The following is a 27,258-nucleotide window of genomic DNA, read 5'->3' on the forward strand; positions in this document are numbered from 1 at the left end:
AATCGGATTAATCTGTATCCATACTGCTATTAATCTGATTAATCTGTATCCATCCTGCGATTAATCGGATTAATCTTTATCCATCCTCTAAATAATCGGATTAATCTGTATCCATCCTCTAAATAATCAGATTAATCTGTATCCATCCTGCGATTAACCACATTAATCTGTATCCATGCTGCAATTAACCACATTAATCTGTATCCATCCTCTAAATAATCGGATTAATCTGTATCCATCCTGTGATTAATCAGATTAATCTATATCCATCCTGCGATTAATCGGATTAATCTGTATCCATCCTGCGATTAGTCAGATTTATTTGTATCCATCCTGCGATTAATCGGATTAATTTGTATCCATCCTGCGATTAATCGGAGTAATCTGTATCCATCCTCTAAATAATCGGATTTATCTGTATCCATCCTCTAAATAATCGGATTAATCTATATCCATCCTGCGATTAACCACATTAATCTGTATCCATCCTCTAAATAATCGGATTAATCTGTATCCATCCTGCGATTAATCGGATTAATCTGTATCCATCCTGCAATTAATCGGATTAATCTGTATCCATCCTGCGATTAATCAGATTAATTTGTATCCATCCTGCGATTAATCGGATTAATCTCTGTCCATCCTGCGATTAGTCAGATTTATTTGTATCCATCCTGCGATTAATCAGATTAATCTGTATCCATCCTGCGATTAATCACATTAATCTGTATCCATGCTGCGATTAATCGGATTAATCTCTATCCATCCTGCGATTAGTCAGATTTATTTGTATCCATCCTGCGATTAATCAGATTAATCTGTATCCATCCTGTGATTAATCGGATTAATCTGTATCCATCCTCTAAATAATCGGATTTATCTGTATCCATCCTCTAAATAATCGGATTAATCTGTATCCATCCTGCGATTAACCACATTAATCTGTATCCATCCTCTAAATAATCGGATTAATCTGTATCCTTCCTGTGATTAATCGGATTAATCTGTATCCATCCTGCGATTAATCGGATTAATCTGTATCCATCCTGCGATTAATAATAATTATCTGTATCCATCCTGCGATTAATCGGATTAATCTGTATCCATCCTGCGATTAATCAAATTTATTTGTATCCATCCTGCGATTAATTGGATTAATCAGTATCCATCCTCTAAATAATCGGATTAATCTGTATCCATCCTGCAATAAATCGGATTAATCTGTATCCATCCTGCAATTAATCGCATTAATCTGTATCCAACCTGTGATTAATCAGATTAATCTGTATCTATCCTGCGATTAATCAGATTAGGCAACGCCTATCTCGACGTCTCTTGACCTCTCACAGCTGTATTTCGGAGCACATTCCAGCTTTCGCTCTGATTAATCTGTTGGAATGAAGGGCTGCAGCCATGGGCTTGAGTTAATGCTTTTAATCCACACCAGGAATGTTTGATATGCTGAACGGAGTCTCAGCACAAAACGCTGTGACGTTGGTGTTCTGACGTACGCTGACCGTCCAGCATTCATCCTGCAGCTGTTTCTACACAACAACTGGCTTCCTGATCTCCACCAGCTGTTTAAACTGGAACTACTCTATTGTCACCTTTGTTTGGGTTAATCATCTGCTGTATAAACTAGGCCAAATCTTTCTGCAGAACACAGATAATCAATGTATCTATATCATCATTATTATGCATAGCTCATTTAAAATTAATATGACAATGGTTCCAAAGCCGAAGGTGTTGTGTTCGTCCACCAACCAGAAACAGTGATGTGCTTCCAGACTAGAGATGTGCGTTGCGTGTCTGCTTTCAGATCCATGTAGTTTCTCCATGGATGCCTTTTTACCCTCATGCTCTGGCAACAAACAGAGCAGCTGCCCCTACCGGCTACTGGAATATTCCAGCATCCTAATGCTTATTTATTATAATGTTATTAGTATCTATGAAATAAATTGTTAAAAAATCATCAGATTTGATTCAGTTTTTAAGCTTAAAATGTTTCTAATTGAAATTAAAACATAAGCAGCTTTTTCCCTAAAAACCCTAATATGATCATCTTTATTTTCGTGATTTATAAGTGCATATTGATTAGCACCCCAAAGACAAGCAGAACATGGAGAGAAGAACATTACTAAGCATATCATGGTGGCTTGGATGTGTGTCTATGTCCAGGAAGAAGGTGTAGCCTCCAACAGTCTGGAGGAGGAGCTGGAGGTGACCACGTACTGGTGGGGCGAGTGGGCCAAGTGGACCGCCTGCACTCGAACCTGTGGAGGAGGAGTGATGTCACAGGAAAGACACTGCCTTAAACAAAGGTCTGTCAGCTGGTCGATACACCTGATGATGAGTCGGGTGACCGGTGGAAAGACATCACAGATACTGTACTTTACTGTGTGGACTGAGTCAGCAATGCTGCATGTTAGCATAGCTGCATGTTAGCATGGCTGCATGTTAGCCTGGCTGCAATGATGCATGTTAGCATGGCTGCATGCTAGCATAGCTGCATGTTAACATGGCTGCATGTTAGGATGACTGCAATGCTGCATGTTAGCATGGCTGCAATGCTGCATGCTAGCATGGCTGCATGTTAGCATGGCGTCTTCCTGCTGTCTGCTGGACTGTTGGATGTCATGTTAAACCCTGTACAAGGGTCTTTGATCAAAAATCACATTTGCATGTGATTTTCATGCCACGTGCACATGTGAATGCAAACCATATATGGCTCATATGTTCATTATGTCCTTTATATGTCGGCCAAAAACGTGTACTTTATGATTCTTCATGTGAATCACATAAAATCATCACCAAACCTCATGTTTGCACATTTGTTTCACATATGCATGTGCACATGGATTGTTCACATGTGGATATTCAGTCAAGGCAGACTCCAAAAATTGTCCAAAAAGGCCCAGAACTGTCTCACATGTTCAACCTGTGTATGATTTATTCATTCATTCATTCATTCATTTTCTAAACCGCTTAATCCAGTTCAGGGTCACGGGGAAGCTGGAGCCTATCCCAGCTGGCTTTGGGGCGAAAGGCAGGGTACACCCTGGACAGCTCGCCAATCTATCGTAGGATGGATGATTTAATGTACAAATAAAACAACATAGATAAACTTGTATTTTTAAGACTCTTCATTTAGTCCATATAAGATTTTATACAAGTCTGAGGATGAAAACATGTTCAGCTAAACGCTCTTTTAACCTGCAATGAAATGTAGATTTACATGTCTTCAGGAGAAAAAAACCTTTTTGTTGCAGCTAAAACACATAAAGCAGCAAATAAATTAACATTTGTTTTATAAATAACCCCAGCTTTCAGAAGACTTACTGTTAATGATCAGTTTGTGCATCATCATTATCCGTGATTTCTTATCCAACATTAGATTTTAATGTTTTTAGTTCTCCAAATGACTTTTTTCTAATTAAAGGAAGAAAGTTTCTGCTGGAAAGGACAACATGACTTGCACAGGAACCTCCAAGAAGTATCATCTCTGCAACACTAAAGTGAGTCGCAGTCGTCCAGCTCAGACTTCATCTCTTTATTTCACGTCTTCACGTGAAGCACCAATCCCACTGAGAGCTGAGCAGGAAACTGTCTGTGAAACAGGAATGTCCTGCCACTGGGAGGAGCTTCAGGGAAGAGCAGTGCTGGTCCTTTAACTCACAGATCTACAGTGGGAAGAGCTACCAGTGGAAACCTCTTTATCCTGGTAATAATTCTCTGCTTCGTCCACATCAGCATCTTTCTACAGCAGAAATGGCGGCTTTTACCAGCCAGCATATCCACATCGGGGCCATTGCGGTCTTACATGGGTTTGTCTACAGTTTCCATGGTGACCTCACTTGTGTTTGTCCATATGGGTTTCAAGTTGGTTCTGGGGCCCACTAAGCTGGTCCATATGGGACCGGTTCAAGTCCAGGTAGTACCACATAGACCAGGTTTAACCCTGATGGACAGATGGATGGATGGATGATGGACGGATAGATGGATGGATGGATGGATGGACAGACGTACAGACAGATGATGGATGGATGAATGATGATGGACGGATGGATGGATGTATGATGGATGGATGATGGATGGATGGATGGATGATGGATGGACAGATGGATGGATGGATGATGGACGGATAGATGGATGGATGGATGGATGATGGATGGATGGACAGACGTACAGACAGATGATGGATGGATGAATGATGATGGACGGATGGATGGATGTATGATGGATGGATGATGGATGGATGGATGGATGATGGATGGACGGATAGATGGATGGATGGATGGATGGGCGGATGGGTCTTGTGGGTTCCAGCTGAAACCCAGTCAGAACCAACTGCAAACCCATACATACAAACAGGTTAGGTCACCATGGAAACAGCATATAAACCCACGTGGACTTGGTGGCTGGGCAGGCTGATAGGGGTGGTCTTTAACTTCTATGTCATCTGCAGATGACTACGTTCACATCTCCAGCAACCCCTGCGACCTTCACTGCACCACGATGGATGGCCAGCGGCAGCTCATGGTGGCGGCACGTGACGGGACGTCCTGTAAATACAGCAGCTACCGGGGGGTCTGCGTGGACGGTACATGCGAGGTGGGTCCAGCTTCCCCAAGCTTTGACTCACCGCTTGTCGACTTTATTCTCAGAAGTTATGGATAAACCAGAGTCTACTCCACAAACGTTTAGGCTTTGGTTGCCATGACGGCACACAAGCAACTGCTTCAAATCCCTGAGCAGGTCGGAGTTTTTTCGTACAATGGGAATGTTGATGGATCAGCTCTTACAGATTTAAATTATGTGACATATTGACAATAACGTTGAGTTTGACATGTGGTCAAGTTTAGCCAGTTTCCTTTAAAGCCGGCGGTCTCCAACTCCGGTCTTCAAGGGCCGCTGTCCTGCAGCTTTTAGATGTTTCCCTGCTTCAACACATTTTATTTCTTCCCAAACATGTCAAGCTAATAACTTGCTTCAGGGGCAGCAGCAGGAAACATCTAAAACCTGCAGGACCAGACCCTTCATTGAAGCAAGCAACCATTTTTTTTCCAAATTAGTTTCCAAAACGCTTCATGGTGACATGAAATGACTATTTCCACTTTCATCTCCGTCTGCCTCGCAGCCAATCGGATGTGATGGGGTGCTCTTCTCCTCCAACACATTGGATAAGTGTGGTGTTTGTCAAGGTGACGGCAGCAGCTGCAGCAGAGTTACCGGAAACTTCCGCCGTGGGGCCTCCACCCTGGGTAGGTCTCTGGTAATCCTGGTTCCTCCCATGAAAAAATGTTGGAATGCTCTTTTTTGCTCCAACACATCCTTATGATGCTTCAGATCATCAGGTGTGTTGGAGCAGAAACACGTCAAGATGTTTATTTCTGTTCCTATACATACGTAAATGGGTATGTCCCAAACAGCAACCTCTAGCAGTTAAAAGTGAAGCCTGACTGGAAGAACCAAAACCTGCAGTTCCCCCTTCATCCACTAGGGGCTCCAAAACAGAGCGATTCCCCACAGACTCCCATGTTAAAAATACCAACTTCACAGCAGGAATAAACATGTTTACAGCAGAAATAAACAAGTTTACAGCAGGAATAAACATGTTTACAGCAAAAAAAAAACATGTTTACAGCAGGAATAAACATGTTTACAGCAGGAATAAACATGTTTACAGCAAAAAAAAAACATGTTTACAGCATGAATAAACATGTTTACAGCAGAAATAAACATTTTTACAGCAGGAATAAACATGTTTACAGCAGAAATAAACATGTTTACAGCAGGAATAAACATGTTTACAGCATGAATAAACATGTTTACAGCAGAAATAAACATGTTTAAAGCAGAAAAAACATGTTTACAGTCTTGTACGAAAATCCATTTTATTTTTTTTTTTCAAAATTCATTTGGTTAGATGTTTAATCGTTAGCATAACTGTGGGCGCGTCCTTTTGAGTGACAGGTAGCCAATATACAGCAGCAAGAATGCTGCTGCCCCCGCTCCCCGTCTCAGCTCCACATCCCAATCTCCAAACTCCTGCATGACTTGTGTCCCCGCTGGACTATTTTCTGGTTCAGATCAATCATGTCTTCATTGTTTTTGTCAGCAGTCCTCAGTCCTGGTCCTGCAGGGCCTGTATCTTGCAGGTATAGAAGTTGCTGTAGTCCAACAGGGACAAAAGTAATGTCGGAGTATGTTAACTTTAGCCTGAAACGTGCAACACCCACCAGCATCACAGACTCAGAGCTTCATCCTCATTTCAGCTGGAAAAAAAAAACAAAACGCATTTTTATTTATTTATTTCTTTAGAAGAAAATTTAATGTAGTTTGTGGATGAAATGATGACTATTAAACGTCTTCCTGAGTCCATCCCATCATTTTCTTTGGATTTTAGACCCGAGCTGTTCTTGTAGTTTTACTATAATAAACATTATTTAGATGTCCTGGCGTGTGAATTTATCTTTACATCCTGCAAACTCCCATTTTTTTCTGTTTATCTTTTATGAATATTTTTAGTCTTTTCTTCTAAAAATTGTTCATCACTTTTGTTATTTTTGTGTCATAAAAATACAATTAATGACTTTTTTTCCCCGCTTATTAAGGTGCAGAACTTTGCTTATTTGATATTTAATAAACAACCAAATTTTAATAATGAATGAAATCTTTTTTGATCTTTCAATATGTTTTCTTAAGGCTGAAAAAATGTTCAAATAATTGGTTTTAATCTCACCCATTGACTGCTGGGATGCTTCCCCGCGACCATAACTGGACTAAGCCGTGAAGAAAGGGAATAAATTATTGTTTTGATTCCATTTTATACTTCTTTTTACACAATGTTAAAAAAAAATACTGAAGATATACTGAGATTTTATGGTGACTTATTTATTATTTTTCCGGTTTTAAAGGTTATTCTTTTATCACTCAAATCCCTGAAGGCTCCTGGGACATCCAGATCATTGAGAGGAAGAAATCAGCAGATGTTCTGGGTATTTTCTTCTTCTTTTCCTCTTCCTCACACGGATTACAAGCCTGCAGAGAAAAACCACTAACCCTGCTTTAGATGATTTTTCTCGTCTTTTCTTTTTTCTTGTTCTCCAGCTGTGACCGACCAGGCGGGAAACTTCTTTTTTAATGGCGCCTACAAAGTGGACAGTCCCCAGAACTTCCATGTTGCCGGCACTGTATTTAAATACCGTCGGCCCATGGACGTGTATGAGACCGGGATTGAGTACATTGTTGCCAAAGGCCCCATTGACCAGGCCATAAATGTCTTGGTACGCCCAACCGTCCTCCATCCATGTCTCACATTAGTTTCCTTCATTAGTAAAAGCTTCCAAAGTACTTTAAGGATCAAAGTTCCCTTCTCAATCATGAATTTATACAGCTCTGTTAAGACCAGCCAGTCTGACCCATGTGACCATGCACCATTTTTTACATCAATCATACCTGTCAACTGTCAAACACATAAATTTTCACAAACTATGACCCATAAAGCAATATATTACCATCAACAGAGCAAATGACACCTAACCTTGAAGCTAAATTCACAATTCAACTCAAGCTAACACACACTTAATGTTCATCTGTAGAACATCGTCTGTTCATTAACCAAACCTACTGCAACATTAAACTCAGACAGCAGACATATTTGGGCCGAATGCATGCTAGACTAACATCCAAGTAAGCTAACAACCAGGTAAGCAGATATTTGGATGAGCTAAAAAACTAAGTAAACTAATGTCCAGGTGATCCAATGTCCAGATAAGTTAACATCCATGTAAGCTAACCTCCCGATAAGCTAAAATCCAACTAAACTAACATCCAAGTAAGCTAACAACCAGGTAAGCTAACATACTATTAGACTAACACCTAGATAAATTAACCACCAAGTAAGCTAAAATCAAAGTGAGCTAACAACCAGGGAAGCAGACATTCAGGTGAGCTAAAATCCAGGTATGCTAACATCTAGGTAAACTAGCTTCCAGCCGACCTAATGTCCAGATAAGTTAACATCTTTGTAAGCTAACTTCCTGATAAGCTAAAATCCAGCTAAATAAACATCCAAGTAAGCTAACAACCAGGGAAGCAGACATTCAGGTGAGCTAAAATCCAGGTAAGCGAACATCTAGGTAAACTAACTTCCAGCTGACCTAATGTCCAGATAAGTTAACATCTATGTAAGCTAACTTCCTGATAAGCTAAAATCCAGCTGAACTAACATTCTGGTATGCTAACATCCAGATAAGCTAATAACCAGGAAAGATAAAAATCCAGACAAGCTAATATCCAAATAAGCTTAAATATAGGTATTGTAAAATCCAAGTAAGATAAAAAAAAGATACATAAGTTAACACCAAAATAAGCTAACATCCAGATATATGAACATTTAGGTGATCCTTTAGTTAGACGGGCTGGAAAATAAAGGTCGGAACATTTTTTCATTGTTGTTGTTGTATCTGAGTCAAAATCATTCTCTCATTATCATACCGTCAACAGGTGTGGAACCAGAACGGTCGAACTCCCTACATCACGTATGAGTACACTGTCCTCAGAGACTCCTTGCCTCCCGTCCCACCTCCACCTGTCTACACAGGAACAGACACCTCAGCAGGCGAGGTGTCTGTGGAGGTGGGTGGCCTACTGGCCACTAACAGCAGCATGTATGACCAGAAGGCTCCCAGGGGCCCGCTGGAAACAGGTGATGCAGATGGACAGAAAGGCCAGGAGACCAATGAAGTGTATGAACAGACAGCAGCTATTGACTGTGACCAGGATGGAGCGTCCACCTCCAAATTTACCGGTATCCATCGATATTCCTTTATTTCCCATGTGCCACTTTAATCTAAGATTTACAGAAATTCTCATTTGTTTTTTTTGTTTTTTTTTTGTTATATTTCAGACTACTCATGTCGTAACAGTTCCAAAGTGGTCATTGTTTTCATCCAAACTCTGGCCTCAGACTAAACATCCCTCCTTGTATATGTTCTGCTTCACCTCAAACCACTTTTTACGCAGTGAAACATCCCTGTTAGAAACCTTTGGGAAAATGGAAAGGATTGGTATGAAAGAGGTATAGGTATAAGGATAAAATAGCTCCTGCTGTAGTGGTGGAAACAAGACAAGTCCGGTCAGATTTCCAACCCACTCCATTCTCCTGTATGTGTGTGAGATGGCTCTTTGGAGCTCTGCATTATTCATGCTACAGATACATAAAAAAGACCAGCGGCAGATAAAAGATTCAGAGTTTCGTGGTGCTTTGCTCCGATAAAAGTGGCTGCATCCTAAACATGAGCAGTAATGGCCTTTCTGTGGGCTCTCAGCTCGCTCAGCGGAGGCCATTACACCTGCTTCAGGTGGCGAGCCAAGACTGAGAGGCTGACGTCATCCTGGCAAGATCCTCGCTGAAAACCTGCCCTAATCCTCTCCCTGATCCCATTCTTCCTGTTAGGACTGTACTGAAATTGATCAGGGTTACAACCTTCCGTTTGAGTCGTCATAACATCTAAATCTGTTCTGTAATCTAAAATCTTGTCTCTGTTTAACTGTCAGGTTATGAAACTCCAGATACGCAGAATGTTCAGATTTATTGTCTTGGATTAAAATTTCTGAATCTGATATGATCTATTGTTCAGTACTGTTCAGAGTCCTGGTCCACAGTCCTGGTCCAGTCCTGGTTTTCATCTCTGACCTCTGGAACTGAAACTGACCGATGAATCACCCGAGCAGTAAAAGGGGACTAAAAATGTAGTAGCTAAAGTTAGCTTTCCAGGGTTAAAGTTAAATTCTTTTGGGAAAACATAGTGTCCGTCATTGTGAACGCAGCTAAAATAGCATTGCTAAAGCTAATCTAGCAGCTGAAATTGTGTAGGCTAATGTAGTAAATGACATTGTCATGTTTATGCTAACATAGCAGCTCATATTATCTTGTTCATGCTAACGCAGCTAAAATAACATTGCTAAAGCTAATCTAGCAGCTGAAATTGTGAAGGCTAATGCAGTAAATAACATTGTCATGTTTATGCTAACATAGCAGCAAACATTAGCTTGTTATGGTTAAAATTATTGTCTTGTGGGCTCCAGGAGAACTATTCCTGGAGAGTCCTGGAAGTATCCTGGAGAACTGTTTCTGGCTGAAATCTTTTTTAAGGGGGTTCAGACCGTGTTGAATGAAATTAATCTTAATTTCAAGCACAGACTAAAAGCTTGATCATCTTGTCTCTTCTGTTCCAATCCGTCTAAAGGAAACAGCAGTTGGACCAGCAGCACAGCCAGACCTGCTCCTGATGGTGGACCTCTGGACGCAGGACCAGACTCCACAAACCTGATTTGGAGGGTCCTTCTGGATGAACGGATTGGTCCAGACGAGCTGCTCATCAATATCTCCACCAACCAGCTGCTGACGGAGGGAGACGCTCTGTTCCTGTCAGAGACGGACCTGAGCAGCCTGGAGCAGGCGGGGCCTTCAGACCTGAACCAAACCCTGGAGTTCGCGCTGGGCCACAAACGCAACGACAGCGGAGACGCCAACCAGAACCGGACGGTGCCGAGCGGAGGGAGGACCTCCGGTCGCTCCAACAGAACCAGGTAACCACACCCGGTTTTAAACAGGTCACATGGTCCTGCTGCTGATGGACCAGGAGGTCCAGAGAGGAGCACTGGCGGTGCTCCTATCTTCAGCCAGAATGGCAGGACCAGGAGAAAGGAGGCGCCAGGAGTCAAACGTTTAGGATACATGACCAAGAGGAGGAGGTGCTGAGGCAGGAGGACAGAAAGGAGGAGAGGAAGGAGGTGCTGAGGCAGGAAGACAGAGAGGAGGAGAGGAAGGAGGTGCTGAGGCAGGAGGAGATGCTGAAGCAGCAGGAGGTAGTGAAGCAGAAGGAGGTGGTGAAGCAGGAGGAGGGTCTGAAGCAGGAGGAGGTGGTGAAGCAGGAGGAGGTGGTGAAGCAGGAGGAGGTGCTGAAGCAGGAGGAGGTGGTGAAGCAGGAGGAGGGTCTGAAGCAGCAGGAGGTGGTGAAACAGGAGGAGGTGGTGAGGCAGGAGGAGGTGCTGAAGCAGGAGGAGGTGCTGAAGCAGGAGGAGGTGGTGAAGCAGGGGGGGGGGGGTCTGAGGCAGGAGGAGGTGGTGAAGCAGGAGGAGGGTCTGAAGCAGGAGGAGGTGGTGAGGCAGGAGGAGGGTCTGAAGCAGAAGGAGGTGGTGAAACAGAAGGAGGAGGTGGTGAGGCAGGAGGAGGTGGTGAAGCAGGAGGAGGGTCTGAAGCAGCAAGAGGTGGCGAAACAGGAGGAGGTGCTGAAGCAGGAGGAGGTGCTGAAGCAGCAGGAGGTGTTAGCGTTGTGTCCACGGACGTATCGTGGTCAGCGTGTGCGCCCAGTGTTTTTTTGGTCGCTCGCATTGACACGAGGAAACGTGTCACATGTGCGACTCGCAGGATCGACTGGAACACGAGAGACGCTCCTGCAAACGAGAGCACGAGGACGAGATAAATTTGAAGAACACCCCTCGGACTCGGTTCGCTACAACTAGCATCTTTATGAGGTTTCTTCCCCATTGCATGCTAACATTCGTAGCTTAGCAACAGATCGCAAAACAGTTGTTCACAGAGATTTCCTGTAAATACAATGAGATGGACAGATTGGCCTTTTTACGACTTCAAAGTCCCACTGCTGCGTCCTGCCCCCTAGTGGGGACCTCCGGTATGAAACGTTTGGCCTCGTCGTGATTCTGTAGCTTGCAGCAGGTAGAAAGACAGATGTAGCGGAACTGTTATGCTGATGTTAAGTGTGTGGCATTCACATGCGGACTCGGCTCGGAGTTCCAAACAATACTTTATTTGTTTCTTTCTGACTTCGGGTTCTTTCCAAGGTGGATGCGGGAGACAGGTTAGCCGGCAGGCAGACAAGCGGAGAGGTAAACCGGCTGACACAGAGGTGAGCAGGCAGGTGGGCGGGTGGGCAGGCAGGCAGGCAAGCAGTAGGGCAGCAATCGAGCATGCAGGCAGGATCTCGCAGGGCATTCAACAATCTGGCGATGAACAGCAGGCTGGGCAGGTCTTAAATAGTGCTGTTGCTGATTGCCAAGATGAAGATCAGGTGCTGATCCAGGTGCCAGGATGCCAGACATGCCCACCAGGGAACAGGATCACAACAGTACCCCCCCAACGGGAGCCACCAGGCGACCAAAACTGGTCAGGATGAGCCCGGCGAAAGTCATGAACCAGGGAGGCATCCAGAATGAAAGAGCGAGGGACCATACCCCTCCCAGTCAACCAGGAACTGGAAACCCCGACCACGACGTTACACATCCAGGAGACGCCGGACCGTGTAGGCCGGGCGACCAGCCACAAGCCGGGCGGGAGGAGGCGGCCTGGAAGGAGGGACCAGAGGATTGGACGAAACCGGTTTAAGCTGGGAGACGTGGAAAGAGGGATGGACCCGCATGGAACTGGGGAGGTTCAGTCGAACCACAGTGGGGTTGATGACCCGTTGGATCTCAAAGGGACCCAAGTACCGAGGAGTCAGTTTCTTGGCATCGGTCCTCAAAGGAATGTTTCTGGATGAAAGCCAAACCTTCTGACCAGGGGAATAACTGGGTGCAGGAGTCCAATGATGATCCGCTTGCTGCCGGTTCCGTTCACCCGTTCGGAGAAGCGCAGCCTAAGCATTCCGCCAAACCCGTCGACAGCGGCGGATGTGAAGCTGAACCGATGGCATCGAAACGTCATCCTCCTGGGCGGGGAATAGTGGAGGCTGGTACCCTAGAGAGCACTCAAAAGGGGACAATCCAGAGGCTGAGGAGGTGAGAGAATTGTGCGCATACTCAACCCAGTCCAGATGTTCACACCAAGATGACGGGTTTGCTTCTGCCACACACCGAACTGCAGTTTCCAAGTCCTGGTTGGTCCTTTCAGCCTGACCATTGGTTTGGGGGTGAAATCCTGATGACAGACTCAGTGTGGCTCCAATAGACTGACAAAAGGCTCGCCATACCTGTGATGTGAACTGGGGCCCCCTGTCAGATACGATGTCTGCGGGCAGTCCATGAAGTCGAAAAACATGATGAACCAGTAAGTCAGCCGTCTCCTTAGCTGAAGGGAGTTTGGGGAGTGCAACAAAATGCATGGCCTTGGAAAAGCGGTCAACAATGGTTAAGATGGTATCATTACCTCTGGAGACGGGAAGGCCGGTGACGAAGTCCAGGGCAATGTGGGACCATGGCCGGCTAGGAACAGGTAAGGGGCGTAGAAGTCTGGCTGGTGGTCTATGTGCAGCCTTACTCCGGGCACAGGTGGTGCAGGCTGCTACATACTCCCGAGCATCCCTCTCCATCGTGGGCCACCAAAACCTACGTCTTATGAGAGATAGAGTGCGTGTGGATCCAGGGTGGCAGGCCAGACGAGACGAGTGACTCCACTGGAGGACCAGGGAACGGACTGCATCTGGAACGAATAGACGGTTAGGAGGTCTTGTACCTGGGTCAGGTTGATGTTGCTGGGCTGCGAGGACCTTATCCTCCACCTCCCAGGTAACGGCTGCAACAATGCAGGTAGCAGGCAGGATAGTGTCCGTGGAGGTCGTGGACTCAGAAGTGGACTGGCGAGAAAGAGAGTCCGGCTTCTGGTTCTTGGAACCAGGTCTGTACCTGGTGAAGTTGAAGCGGTTGAAGAAAAGGGACCAACGGGCTTGACGGGGATTTAGCTGTTTGGCTGACTGCAGGTATTCCAAGTTCTTATGGTCTGTCCAAATGAGGAATGGCTCCCTAGAGCCCTCCAGCCAGTGACGCCACTGTTCAAGAGCCAATTTAATGGCTAGGAGCTCGCGATCTCCAATGTGGTAATTTTGTTCAGCTGGGGTGAGGCGTCGAGAGAAATAAGCACAGGGATGGAGTTTCTGAGTCCTAGATGATCACTGAGACAGCACAGCTCCAACTCCCTTGTCTGAGGCATCGACCTCAACCACAAACTGCAGACAGGTCCAACCACAAAGACGACTGAGATCAGGGTGGAGGAGAACAGGGGCTGTAGTGAATAGGTCCTTCAGTTTAAGGAAAGCCTGATCTGCAGGTTCAGACCAGGTAAAGGGAATTGATGGAGAGGTAAGACGAGTGAGAAGGGCTGCAATCTGACTATAGTTACGTATGAAACGGCGGTATAAATGAGCAAATCCCAGGAAGCGTTGCAGTTCTTTCACAGAGGTGGGAGTAGGCCAATCTACAACCGCCTTGACCTTCTCCGGGTCTGCTTAGACTTGCCCAGTCTCAAAGATGTAACCAAGGAACGATACAGTACTCTTATGAAACTCACACTTCTCAGCCTTGACGAATAAGCGGTTCTCCAAAAGTCTCTGTAGGACCAGTCGGACGTGTTGAATGTGCTCAGACTCGTTCTGGGAGAAAATGAGGATGTCGTCTAGATAGACAAAGACGAAGCGGTTAAGGAGATCTCGCAATACGTCATTTACCAGGACCTGAAACACGGCAGGAGCATTACATAGGCCAAACGGCATAACTTGGTACTCAAAATGGCCCAAGGGAATCCTAAACGCTGTTTTCCATTCATCTCCCTCCTTTATCCTGACTAAGTGGTATGTGTTGCGAAGGTCGAGCTTAGTGAAGATTGTGGAGCCATGAAGGGAATTGAAAACTGGTAAAGGGTACTTGTTTTTAACGGTGATTGCATTTAAGCCCCGGTAGTCAATGCAGGGTCTAAGTGAGCCATCCTCTTGGAGACAAAGAAGAAACCAGCTCCTAGGGGTAAAGATGAGGGCCTAATTAATCCAGCTGCTAGGGAATCTGAGATGTACCCCTCCAAGGCCTCCATCTCAGGTCGGGATATGTTGTATAGTCGGCTGGTAGGTAGCGGGGCACCTGGGAGCAAATCAATGGCACAATCATAAGGTCAATGAGGTGGCAGCGCTAAAGCCTTGTCTTTGCTGAAAACCTCCATTAGGTCGTGATATACTGTAGGTACTGCAGACAGGTCTGGGGCAACGGGTTGAGGACCAGAAACGGATGAGGTCGAGAGAATAGCCGACTGAAGACAGGTGGCATGTCAAAAGGTGCTCCAATTGATAATTCTCCCAGTACGCCAATCTAGGTGCGGGTTTTGTAACGACAGCCAGGGGTGACCCAAGACCAGTGGAGACTTAGGGGAGTCAACAATGAAGAAAGGGATGTATTCTTGGTGGTTACCAGAGACTATCAGTCTAACGGGGATGGACTGTCGGGTTATGGAATAAAGATGGCTACCATCCAGAGCCTGTGCTGACACGGGGGAAGAAAGAGCCTACAGACATATCCCAAGAGTGGTGGCCAAAGTCTCGTCCAGAAAATTGGCCTCAGCTCCGGAATCAGCTAAGGCCTCAACAGAATGGGGGGTCTTATCTACAAACAGGGTTGCAGGGATAAGTGTCTTGGTGTGGGGGATCTCATTGGAAGACGTGGTCATCAGTACTCCCACCGCTACTGACGACCCTGGTCTTTTGCCCGGTTGGGACAGAGAGATATCCGGTGTCCGGATCTTCCGCAGTAATAGCAATCTCCTGAGTCCCTTCTCCTCTGCCGCTCCTCTGGGGAGAGGTGAGCCCTGCCCAGTTGCATGGGCTCCTCCGTAGGTGGGGTTGTGTGAGGCAGAGGGGAAGTGGTTGTTCCAGAGAGAATCCCAGAGTCTCGGCCGGATCTGGATCGCCGTTCCCTGTCCCTCTCCCGTAGCCGGTTATCTATTCATATGGCGAGGGAAACCAGTTCCTCCAGAGAGCCAGGTGTGTCTCGGGTTGCCAACTCATCCTTAAGCAGACTGCTTAACCCATTGGCGAAGATGTCTCGGAGGGCCTCGTTGTTCCAGCCTGAATCAGCAGCTGCTGTCCTGAAATCAATCGCAAAGTCAGCTACACACTGATCTCCCTGACGGAGATTAAGGAGACGCTTGACTGATTCTCCACCCCTTACTGGGTGATCAAAGACTTTTTTCATCTCCTTGACAAATGAGGAATAGGATGAGTGTCTAAAACCCTGCTGTTCATATGCCGCTTCCGTACACGCCAGTGCCTTTCCTTCCAGAAGTTCAATAACATATGAAACCTTGGATCTATCATTAGCATAGGTGAGTGGCTTCTGGTCAAAAACAATGGAGCATTGGAGGAGGAATCCCCTACATTTTCCCAAATCCCCAGCGTAGGGCTTGGGATCCGGGATGTGTGTCTCTCTTACTGTGACTGCTTGACCGGGTTGAAGTGCGGGTGCGTCGGGAACCGGCTGCTGGGGAGGTGCAAGAGGGGTCAATCCAGCGACATGTGTTGTAAGTTGGGCCAGCTGAGAGAGTATAGTGTGTTAATTCTGATCCAGAGTCAACATCATTTGCTCATGTCGAGCGAGACGAGCATTCTGACCTGAGAGGGCTTGTTGAAGTGGGTCCGAGGCAACTTCCGGGTTTGAGTCCGCTGAATCCATTTGTGGCCAGATTGTTCGGTTATGCTGACGTTAAGTGTGTGGCATTCACATGCGGACTCGGCTCGGAGTTCCAAACAATACTTTATTTGTTTCTTTCTGACTTCGGGTTCTTTCCAAGGTGGATGCGGGAGACAGGTTAGCCGGCAGGCAGACAAGCGGAGAGGTAAACCGGCTGACAGAGAGGTGAGCAGGCAGGCGGGCGGGCAGGCAGGCGGGCGGGCGGGCAGGCGGGCGGGCGGGTAGGCAGGCAGGCAGGCAAGCGGTAGGGCAGCAATCGGGCATGCAGGCAGGATCTCGCAGGGCATTCAACAATCTGGCGATGAACAGCAGGCTGGGCAGGTCTTAAATAGTGCTGTTGCTGATTTCCAAGATAAAGATCAGGTGCTGATCCAGGTGCCAGGATGCCAGACACGCCCACCAGGGAACAGGATCACAACAGGAACGTTGCCATGTATGTCGCAGCCCTTTGATATGATTCTTCACAATGATTAATCATCAGAATGATGACATCATCAGCTCATTTTACTTTAAAGTTTTATTAAATTTAATGAATTAAAGTGGAACCCTGCAATGGATTGGCGAGCTGTCCAGGGTGTACCCTGCCTTTCGCCCAAAGACTGCTGGGATAGGCTCCAGCTTCCCCGCGACCGTTCATCGGACTAAGCGGTTAGAATGATGAATGAATGACTTGGAGTGGATTTATTCTTACTGGACAAAATTATTCTAATTATTACCTGCTCAGTAACGCTGCAATAAACATCTGTCATACGTAACACATCCAGACTCGTCTGTGGGACGCTTATGGTCCGACCATAGACCGAAAATGAAAGATGGACGGAGCCTCCGGCGGTTAAAAGTGAAGCCAAATGGATGAAGTGGTGAATGGATGTAGTGGTGAATGAATGTTAGAGTAGAGGGAGTAAGGGGAGGAATCAGGGTGAAAGAATTTAGGAAAGTGGGTGGCCACTGGGATAGGAGGAGGGGGGGTGTATGCAGATGGGTGGGGGTGTGTATGTGGGGTTATGCTGATGATACGGGGGAGTGATGGGGTGGGTGTACAATGAGGAGTGTGAATGTGGATAGAGGGGTGTAAGGAGGTATGTGTGTGTGTGTAGAGTGGGGTATGCGTGTATGGAAGAATGGGTGATTATAGAGGGAGCAGAGATGTGTGTGTGATGGGGTGTGTGAGTATAAAGAACGGGGGTAGGAGAGTGTGAGTTTGAGCGTGTGTAAGAGAGGGGGTGGATAGGGTGTGTTTAAGGAGGAAGTGTGGATGCGTGTGTGTGTGTGCACACGTGTGCGTCTGTGCGTATGTGTGTGTGTGTGCGTGTGCGTGTGCGTGTGTGTGTGTGTGTGTGTGTGTGTGTGTGTGTGCGCGCGTGCATGGGGGAGGGTCTTGGTGCTCGGGGAGCGCTGCTGGTGCACTGGGGTGCGGCCTGGCTGCCGCTCGGTGGCGGTCTGGGGATCCCGGCCCTCCGTCGGTGTGGGCTGGGCCCTCTGCCTGCGGGGGTGGGGGGTTGCTTCCGGGCTCTTGGGGCCGTGGGGCCCGCGCTCTGTCTGCCCTAGGTGGCCGGTGCCCGGCGGGGCCGGTCCTCGCTGGTCCGGGCCTGCTGGGGCCTGTTCCCCCTGACTGCGGGGGACTCTGGCTGGGACCCCCCTCTGCTGCCTCCTGGGTCGGCGCATGGCTGGCTCCGGGGTGGGGGGGTTGGGGTCTGCGCCTGGGGGTGGCTGGCGATGGCCCCGGTCTTGGGGGTACTCCTGGCGTGTCTCTTGCCTTTGTGTGGGAGGGGTCACACTGGCATGATCTTCTCTGAACACGTTCCACGTTCCTCTGCATGTTCTGCATGTGACACAGTCACCGAGTCGTCTGCAGGTTTGTTTCTCATTTATATTTAACTTATTAGATTCATAGTTTAGTTACTATGATCTAAAGTATGTGTATGTATATGTGTTGATACTGGCGTTGCGTATATGTTTGTACGTATATGTGTGTGTGGGTGCATAGAGGTGTGTGTGTATATGTATATATGTATAAATATATATATATGTATATATGTGTATACATATGTGTGTATATATATGTATGTGTATGTATACGTGTGTATGTGTGTGTATATGTATGTGTGTATATGTATACATCTGTAGGTTGTTTTTTTCTTTTTGTTTTTGGGTTATTTTTTAGGTTTTTGTTGGGTTTTTTTGGGGGTTTTTTTCTCTCTCTTTCCTCTCCCTTTATCTCTTTCACTTTTCTTAAGAGGTGTTTTTTCTCCTTTCTCTTTCTGTCTTTCGTCTGTCCTCTCTGGTCCAGCAGTACAAACTCTACAATTCTACAATACAAAGTGAAGCAGATGCAGAAGTGCATAAAACTGCAGTTCTCCCTTCATCCACTAGGGGCTTCAAAACAGAGCAAATCCCCAATAGACTCCCATGTTAAACCAACTTAAAAAAAACCAACTTCACAGCAGAAATAAACATGTTTACAGCAGAAATAGACATGTTTACAGCAAAAATAAACATGTTTAAAGCAGAAAAAAACATGTTTACAGCAGAAATAGACATGTTTACAGCAAAAATAAACATGTTTAAAGCAGAAAAAAACATGTTTACAGCAGAAATAGACATGTTTACAGCAAAAATAAACATGTTTACAGCAGGAATAAATATGTTTACAGCAAAAATAAACATGTTTACAGCAGGAATAAATATGTTTACAGCAGAAATAAACATGTTTACAGCAGGAATAAACATGTTTACAGCCTGGTACGAAAATCCCTTTTAGGTCAGGTTTACCTTCATGACAACTATGGGGGGAGTGAATTTTTTTCTAACTCGCCCGTTTAAAAGTAATTTAATCTCAAGTTCGGCATATTTAGGGGCATGTCCTTTTGATAGACAGGTACCGGATCTCCCGCTTCAAGTCAGAAGAATGTAGAACAACCGCGGTTTTTAGCCGGTTAACAACGTGACTTAGCTTTAGCCCGCTTACCTCCGTTAGCTGGTTAGCTCCTGTTATCTCTGGTTAGCTCGGTTAGCTCTTAGCTACAGAAATCTCGGAGTTCGCTCGATGTCAATCATCAACCATGACGCTCACAGCCCCCCTCTCAGCTCCGCCTATTTGCCCATATTTGTATTTTCCGGGTGAGACGACACGCATGCCCCTGCCAAGATGGCGATGGTAGGAACCGCCCACCGAGCTTCCACTCAGCTCTTCAGAAACCTACGAGTGACGTCAAGGTAGGCTCCGCCCATCTTTTTATACAGTCTATGGGTCGGACCAACGTTTAAACCAAACATACGTCTGGAAACAGTGATTAAGAGAATCCAGAAGCACATGTTGTCAGAAGCGCCTGTTTGGTTCATACAGCAGACCTGAATGTGAGATGCAGACCAGCAGCAGGACGACGGGCCGTAAGGCCAGTAAACCTGCAGACAGGCAGCAAAGCTGTTGGAGAAGTTTCTATACCTCCTGGAAAGCAGGCAGACGGGCAGACAAACAGGACAGGCAGTAAATCAGCGCTGTTAGAGAGTAAGCAGGTAGATTTATTGTGCAGGTGGACATTTAGGAAGATGGAGCCCTTTCAGGCAGATAGCGGACATGCTGCGGGGCAGGCAGACCTGGCAGCGCCTGCATTCATCAGATTTATAATTCATGCTGGCTATAAAACATCTGATGATGCTCCCTTTTCCTGTCAGACACCAAGAAACAGGAGGAAATGAGCAGAGCAGAGGGAGGAGGGGAAACACTGTCACACTTAGAAACAAATAATTCAAAGTATTTGCAGGAAAAGTGGAAATAAAAGTGAAAAAGGGGAGAAGAGCTGTCAGAGCGTGGTGGTGGAGGGACGGCGATGAGGTCCAACATCTGGCAGAGGAAGGACCTGCGATACGACGGGAATGTGCACAACTTTTATGTGATGTGATGGAAAAAAGTGTGTCGGCTGGATGGCAGGCGGCCAATCGGCTGTCTCTATGAGGACGTCTCGCTGCCTTTCAGATGCTCTTTATTACTGACCGTCCTTAAACGTCCCGACAGGAACATTTCTGTTTCTGTCTGTTTTCTCTAAAAGATGTTTAACCATCAAAGCTCCACCAGCCGGGCCAGACCTGGTCCTGACTGCAGGAACCAGACTGGCTGGAGGGGGACCAGGTCCCAGTGTGGTCTAGTCAGAGTCCAGACCTCATCCTGACTGCAGGAACCGGACCGGCTGGAGGAGGACCAGGTTCCAGTGTGGTCCAGACAGAGTCTAGACCTGATCATGACTGCAGGAACCAGACCGGCTGGAGGAGGACCAGGTCCCTGTGTGGTCCAGACAGAGTCCAGACCTCATCCTGACTGCAGGAACCAGACTGGCTGGAGGAGGACCAACTCTCACTGTGGTCTAGAGTCCAGACCTGGTCCTGACTGCAGGAACCAGACCGGCTGGAGGGGGACCAACTCTCACTGTGGTCTAGAGTCCAGACCTGGTCCTGACTGCAGGAACCAGACCGGCTGGAGGAGAACCAGGTCTCAGTGTGGTCAAGAGTCCAGACCTTGTGACACTATGAAGATGGCAATGGTGGGAAAGGTAAACGCTGGAAATGCTGATAAGTGTATTCTTCGTCTGTGTGACAGGGGGAACCAAAGGTTCTACCAGAAGAACCTGAAGCTGAGTGCTGCTGACATGTACCGCTGGAAGCTGTCGTCTCAGGAGCCCTGCAGCATGACCTGCTCTATCGGTACGCAGAGAACAGATCAATAAAAACAAGTCACACAGATAAAAAAGAAATACTACTAAAATGTCATTATTTATTTATTTAGTATTATTTATTTTGATTTGATATTCTTTAGGATTAAATACTTTGAAGCATCTTCCGTAAGTGAAATCTTTTTCTTCTTCATAACCCAGGAGTGTCGAAGTCCTTCGTCACGTGTGTTCGTTACGATGGCGTGGAGGTGCACGACATGTACTGCGACGCTCTGACCAGACCAGAACCGGTGCATGACTTCTGCATCGGAAGGGAATGTCAACCCAGGTACGCAAACGCAGCATCCTGACACTGTGATTCCCGGCTCGGATCCGGCTGTTCTGAAACAGCTGGGGAGACGGTTGCTCATGGCTTCATGTGGTCTTCAGATGGGAAGCCAGCAGCTGGAGTGAGTGCTCCAGAACCTGTGGGGAGGGGTTCCAGTTCCGCCAAGTCCGCTGCTGGAAAATGCTGTCTCCGGGTCTGGACAGCTCCGTCTACAGCGACCTCTGCACCATGGCTGACCTGGAGAGGCCAGTGGAGAGGCGGGCCTGTAAGGGACCGGCCTGTGGTCCACAGTGGGAGGTGGCAGAGTGGACGGAGGTACGATTCCCCCAGGAAAGATGTCTCTATTTGCTAATGTTTTCACTGACAATGTTTTGTGCACAAGCCGTAAAAGTTACGCCAGGTGTAACTGTCTTGTGCCAGGTGTAACATTCTCATGCCAGGTGTAACCGTCTTGTGCCAGGTGTAACCGTCTTGCGCCAGGTGTAACCGTCTTGTGCCAGGTGTAACATTCTCATGCCAGGTGTAACCGTCTTGTGCCAGGTGTAACCGTCTTGTGCCAGGTGTAACCGTCTTGCGCCAGGTGTAACCGTCTTGTGCCAGGTGTAACATTCTTGCTCCAGGTTTAACTGTCTTGCACCACGTGTAACCGTCTTGCGCCAGGTGTAACATTCTCGTGCCAGGTGTAACATTCTTGCTCCAGGTGTAACCGTCTTGTGCCAGGTGTAACTGTCTTGCACCAGGTGTAACCGTCTTGTGCTGTCGTCTCAGGAGCCCTGCAGCATCTTGCGCCAGGTGTCCAGGTTGTTTTAGGGGTATCCACTTGCTGTGGAGGATTCCACTGTTCTCTCTACTGGAAACTTGTGAACTATGGTTCCAGCTGCAGGAGCATGCAACGCCTCAGCTCTCGTTTTGTGTCCTTTTCCTTGTTTACGCAAAGCAGCGAGCCCTCCTCTGAAAGTTCTGGAATATTCTCTTGAATATCATGCAAACTAACGCCATGGTTATAATCAGTATCTAAAATTGTTTCATCTGAAGCGATCCTGATGCGCTGAATGAAAACCTTGATTGGTTATATCAGGTTTGCTTCTGAGACTGCAGGAGTCACTGAAAGTGGCTTTTTTTGTTGAATAACTGTTGTGTTGTATTGTACTTGTTTATTACAAGCAGCCGCTAGTTTGTACATTGTGGTAATAAAAGTCATTGCAGTGAAGGTTCAGTTGTTTGTCTTTTATTTCAGACTGTCTCTGATTTATTCTCCCGAGCAGAGACGGACACTCCATCATGTCCACAGACTAAATGTGCTTCTCCTCCATCCAGTGTCCTGCTAAATGTGGCCGTAAAGCTCAGGTGACCCGTGATGTCCGTTGCTCTGATGATACCAAGCCATGTGACCCAATGACCAGACCGCTAAACGTGAAAAACTGCACCGGTCCGCCCTGCGAACGCCACTGGACCGTGTCAGAGTGGGGACCTGTAAGTCTACATAAACCTGGACTTTTTCATCCCCACAGAGATAGATGGATGGATAAATGGATGAATGGATGGATGGATGGATTGGTAAAAATGAAAAACAAGTGAAAAAGGGAAGAAATTGGTTTTATTTTCGCAGATTAAATGTTGCACCAGTGTCTTCATATTTATATTAATTTATCTTTTACTTCAGAAAATGATGCATAAATTGTAAAAATTTGTTTTTAAGCCTTAAATATTCAAATGAAGTGGTGCTTTTAAATTGTATTTTACTTCTTTATAAATCTATTTGCCAGCAGTGTGACCTCTGACTTTTGTCTGCTGCAGTGCTCGGGATCATGCGGCCAGGGGAAGATGGTACGCCACGTGTACTGCAAGGCGCCGGAGGGCCAAGTGGTTCCGGAGAGCCAGTGCTCTCCAGAGAACAAGCCCCTGGCCATCCACCCGTGTGGGGAGAGGGACTGCGCTGCACACTGGCTGAGCCAAGACTGGGAGAGGGTGAGGCCACGTCAGAGCTGGAAGTCCTGACATAATGACTGTATGTCATGGATGATGCATTACATAACAAAGTAACTTTGGTTTGTATCTGTAGTGTAACACGACCTGCGGCCGTGGAGTCAAACGCAGGATCGTCCTGTGTGTTGGCATCAGCGGGGGAAGGTTCCAGACTTATGATGAAGAGGCGTGTGGAGGCAACGACAAGCCTGACGAGGAAAACACCTGCTTCGAGAGACCGTGCTTCAAGTGGTACACCACTCCTTGGTCTGAGGTGAGGTCCCTAAATGCCTCACAGGGATATAACAGCTGGTCTGAGGTCAGGTCCCTAAATGCCTCACAGGGATACAACAGCATCTCTGTTGACATCGTCCTTATTCTTTCTGTCTACAGTGCACAAAGACATGTGGCGTGGGGGTGAGGATGCGAGACGCTAAGTGTTACCAGGGCAGGGAGCTGGTCCGAGGCTGTGACCCCCTCACCAAACCGGTGGCCAAACAGACCTGCACCCTGCAGCCCTGCCCAACCGAACCTCCAGGTAACTGGACTACCAGCTGAACCAGAGTTATTGTGACGTTACATTCTGTCCTCAACCAGGTGGACAACTTCTCGTTTCCTTTAGAGTCCTGGTCCAGAGTCCTAGTCCAGAGTTCTGTTCGACAGTCCTGGTCCAGAGTCCTGTTCGACAGTGCTGGTCCAGAGTCCTGTTCCAGTCCTTATGTTTTCATATGAGTTTATCTCCTTACAAAAAGACCCTGGCTGACATCACTTTGTGAAGACTAATATAGTTACTAACTCTATGTAATGGATGATGCCCGACGAGGTGTCCATTATCAGAAATTAATGGACGATGCGGGGCGTGAATTGTCTGACGCAAAGCGGAGGATGGTTGCCTCTGCAAACTGGTGCAAACCACACCCCGTTAGGGTGTGGTGGATAATGGACACCACACACTAATGGTGTCCATTATCACCCCTACGCCACATGGTATCCATTATCCACCACACACTAATGGTGTCCATTATCACTTTTTAACAGACACCCTGCAAACAGTTAGAGTTAAGTACTCACCCAGACCATGGTAAAAATCTGCTATAACGTAGTATGACTGGTTATGCATTGAATCCTGCCACCACAGAAGATGTTACTCTGCATTGTGTGAATGACCAGTTATACCAGCACTCCCATTCAGGACTACCAGCGGCATGACCAAGAAGTGCAACCGTAAAAGGAGCAGCCAAACATAGAGCCGAGTCAGTACTCCGGCCTGTGACAAGAAACCCCGTTTAAGCCAGACAAAAGGGCAAGCAGTGCCAGCCTGTGTTGCCAGATTGGAGGTCTTCCACCCAAATGGGCTGCTTTTGGTTACACCAGGTAGGGGAAATGCATTGGGCGGGTGGATGAAATTTGGGCTGCTTTTGCCCACATATGGTGGTTTTTTAATATAGTGAGAACAGCACAATATGCTGTTATTTTATAGTTTAAAAAATGAAAATTATCTTTAAAAATCTATACAACTTAGCATATTCAGTAGAAATATTTGATTGTCCGTAGTTTTATTCCAACACAGCATTTCATTTGGCAACTTACTGTGATGTTCGTGTGACAGACTATCAAGCAGATGTACTGAAGCTACGCTATGTTTGAACTTTGATGCTGATAACCATAGCATCATGCCCAGGTGGGGAAATACAAGAAACTTTATGGAAAGGAGAAGATCCTGAACTAAAAACCTGGATAACACCTGTCCCAGGGGATGACTCTGGAGCTCGTTGCAGGTATTGTACACAGAAATAAGAACGGTTTGAGTTTATTAAAGAGGTGCTGCTGCAGTATTAAATGCATCTTCTGCATTCATGGAAATGCTCCACAAACTGAAGCTTTTCTATCCAAAGGTGGTGATGCCAACAACAAACAGGGCAGGAATCAAAGACTTGCCCGCTGAGTTTTTCCCATGTTCGGTGGACACAGGGAGCCAGTGGAGAAACGTTGCATTAGCGGCTTCTCCAGGGATCAGGCCATTGACACCTTTTGGCTGGAAGTTCAGGCATCTAAACATGCTGGTGGAAACCAGTACTTCAAAGGTTTAGCACTGGGTGCCATCAGATTGCTCACTCTGTCCGTATCAAATGCCCACGTGGAGCAAGCGTCCATCGATGTATTAGCCAGCTGTTCTGGCTTCCAGTGACAGTAAATAGTTCTTCAAGGTCTCAACATTGTTCAGCTTTATTGAAAGACTGAAGGGGGTTCTGTGGACAGGTAAGCTGATTTTTATGTACCTTGATCCAATCTGCACTGAGATTGGTTTTCAAATTAAATCAAAGATACTTTATTTATCCCCAAGGGGAAATTCAAGGTTCAAGCCAGCTCGTCCAAGGTGAGACATACAGACATTTATATTTGACAAGTTTACAGAACGAAACTGGCTGGGAGTAGCAGTTCCTGTTGTCTGTTGTCTTTCTGTCCTCTTCCCCTCAAACAGCAGAGGCAGATGGCTGCCTGTCCTTGACCCGGGTTCTGCCGGAGGTTTCCTTCCTGTTGAAAGGGAGTTTTTTCCTTCCCACTGTTGCCAGTGTGCTTGCTCAGGATGGGAGATTGAGTTGGACTCAACTCAATCTGTTGGTTTCCTTATATAGGCTGTTATGAATTGGCTTTCATTATGTTTTCTTCTCTGTCTGTAAAGCGTCTTGAGATGGCATTGCCGTGATTTGACGCTATATAAATAAAGTTGAATTTAATTGAATTGAATTGAACTGATACTTCGGCCCTGCAGCCAGTTGTTACCGGCGCGCCTTATAAATGAGGAAAAGATGACATGAGGAAGGATGGGTGGGTGTTGAAAAAAAAGAAGTATATCTACACTTCACCTAAAGGGGGAAGGATAAAGATGCAACAAAAAAACACACCTCTAAGCATAAGCACAAATTCAGACACTAGACAACACACAATATGGCAGGGAGGGTGGGTGGGTGGGGGTCTCCCAGACAGCCAAGCAGCGCACCCATCACATTCGTCGTTTGTGAGTGGAGGGAGGGGCGAAGTCCGGAGAAGGCGGTAAAAGATAGGAGAGTGTGTCTGTAACAGTGCGTGTGAGTGTGTGCGTTCAGTGAGTGAGTCTGTGAACTTTCCCCAGTTCATCTGTGGCACCTCATGTAAATGCGGCCTTGAGAGCCGAGTTCAGTTTAATTAAGTAATGTGAATGCCCATGGGGGCATTCACATTATTGAGTTCCTGTTCTTTCTATCTTATTATTATATATTATTCCACCGATTTTTGCCGTGCTACTATTCCTGCACCGTTCAAGTCACTTCAATCATTTAGATCTTAAACTGTGCAGCTCCTTCAGGACATCTGTGCTACGATTTTTTTTAATTTGAAATCTTTGTAGTTTTTGAGATATTTAACATTTTATAAAAATAAATTCAGCCTTTTATTTGGATGAAAGTCCTTCCAACCAAATGCAGATTGGACGTTGAAAAAATTCAGCTCAGTGATTGGTCAGTTTTTGCACAATGAGCTGAAAACAGCTTCAACGGGGGTTCGGAACTCTGCACCGGTTTGCAGTGTCTGGTTCATCTTGGCCCCGGTTTCCATTGTCTTTTCTTGCAAAATCTTTGAAACGCTACTCCTCCTACACCGTTTGTCTCACTTCAACCATTCAAGTAACTCTTCAGCCCATTCAGGAGATACGTTCTACGACTTTTGGTCTTTGTAACATTTAAACTTTTAAAGTTATTCAAGTTTTTGTCAATGTATTGAAAAACCCATTACTGTGATAAACGTAATTCAGCTCAGCAATTGGTCCATTTTGTGCACCGGGACACAGGT

The 27,258-nt window shown here is 46.3% G+C and overlaps 1 protein-coding gene across 1 annotated transcript in view; it reads left to right on the forward strand.

Annotated features, from left to right (window-relative positions):
- Positions 1–27,258, forward strand: part of ttc16 (tetratricopeptide repeat domain 16) — a gene marked incomplete at both ends in the record, with an annotated part of 167,078 nt that overhangs the window by 136,250 nt on the left and 3,570 nt on the right. Inside the window, 16 exons of the mRNA XM_079250833.1 lie at positions 2,179–2,321; positions 3,440–3,515; positions 3,619–3,721; positions 4,466–4,611; positions 5,138–5,261; positions 6,918–6,998; positions 7,111–7,286; positions 8,509–8,812; positions 10,254–10,596; positions 21,065–21,168; positions 21,339–21,465; positions 21,567–21,780; positions 22,783–22,938; positions 23,263–23,433; positions 23,528–23,704; positions 23,824–23,968. Of these exons, the coding sequence (XP_079106959.1) occupies positions 2,179–2,321; positions 3,440–3,515; positions 3,619–3,721; positions 4,466–4,611; positions 5,138–5,261; positions 6,918–6,998; positions 7,111–7,286; positions 8,509–8,812; positions 10,254–10,596; positions 21,065–21,168; positions 21,339–21,465; positions 21,567–21,780; positions 22,783–22,938; positions 23,263–23,433; positions 23,528–23,704; positions 23,824–23,968 (2,590 nt within the window). The remainder of the gene's footprint in view (positions 1–2,178; positions 2,322–3,439; positions 3,516–3,618; positions 3,722–4,465; positions 4,612–5,137; positions 5,262–6,917; positions 6,999–7,110; positions 7,287–8,508; positions 8,813–10,253; positions 10,597–21,064; positions 21,169–21,338; positions 21,466–21,566; positions 21,781–22,782; positions 22,939–23,262; positions 23,434–23,527; positions 23,705–23,823; positions 23,969–27,258) is intronic.

Source organism: Telmatherina bonti, assembly GCF_933228915.1.
Source record: "Telmatherina bonti genome assembly, chromosome: 13".
In the NCBI taxonomy this organism is placed as follows: domain Eukaryota; kingdom Metazoa; phylum Chordata; class Actinopteri; order Atheriniformes; family Telmatherinidae; genus Telmatherina; species Telmatherina bonti.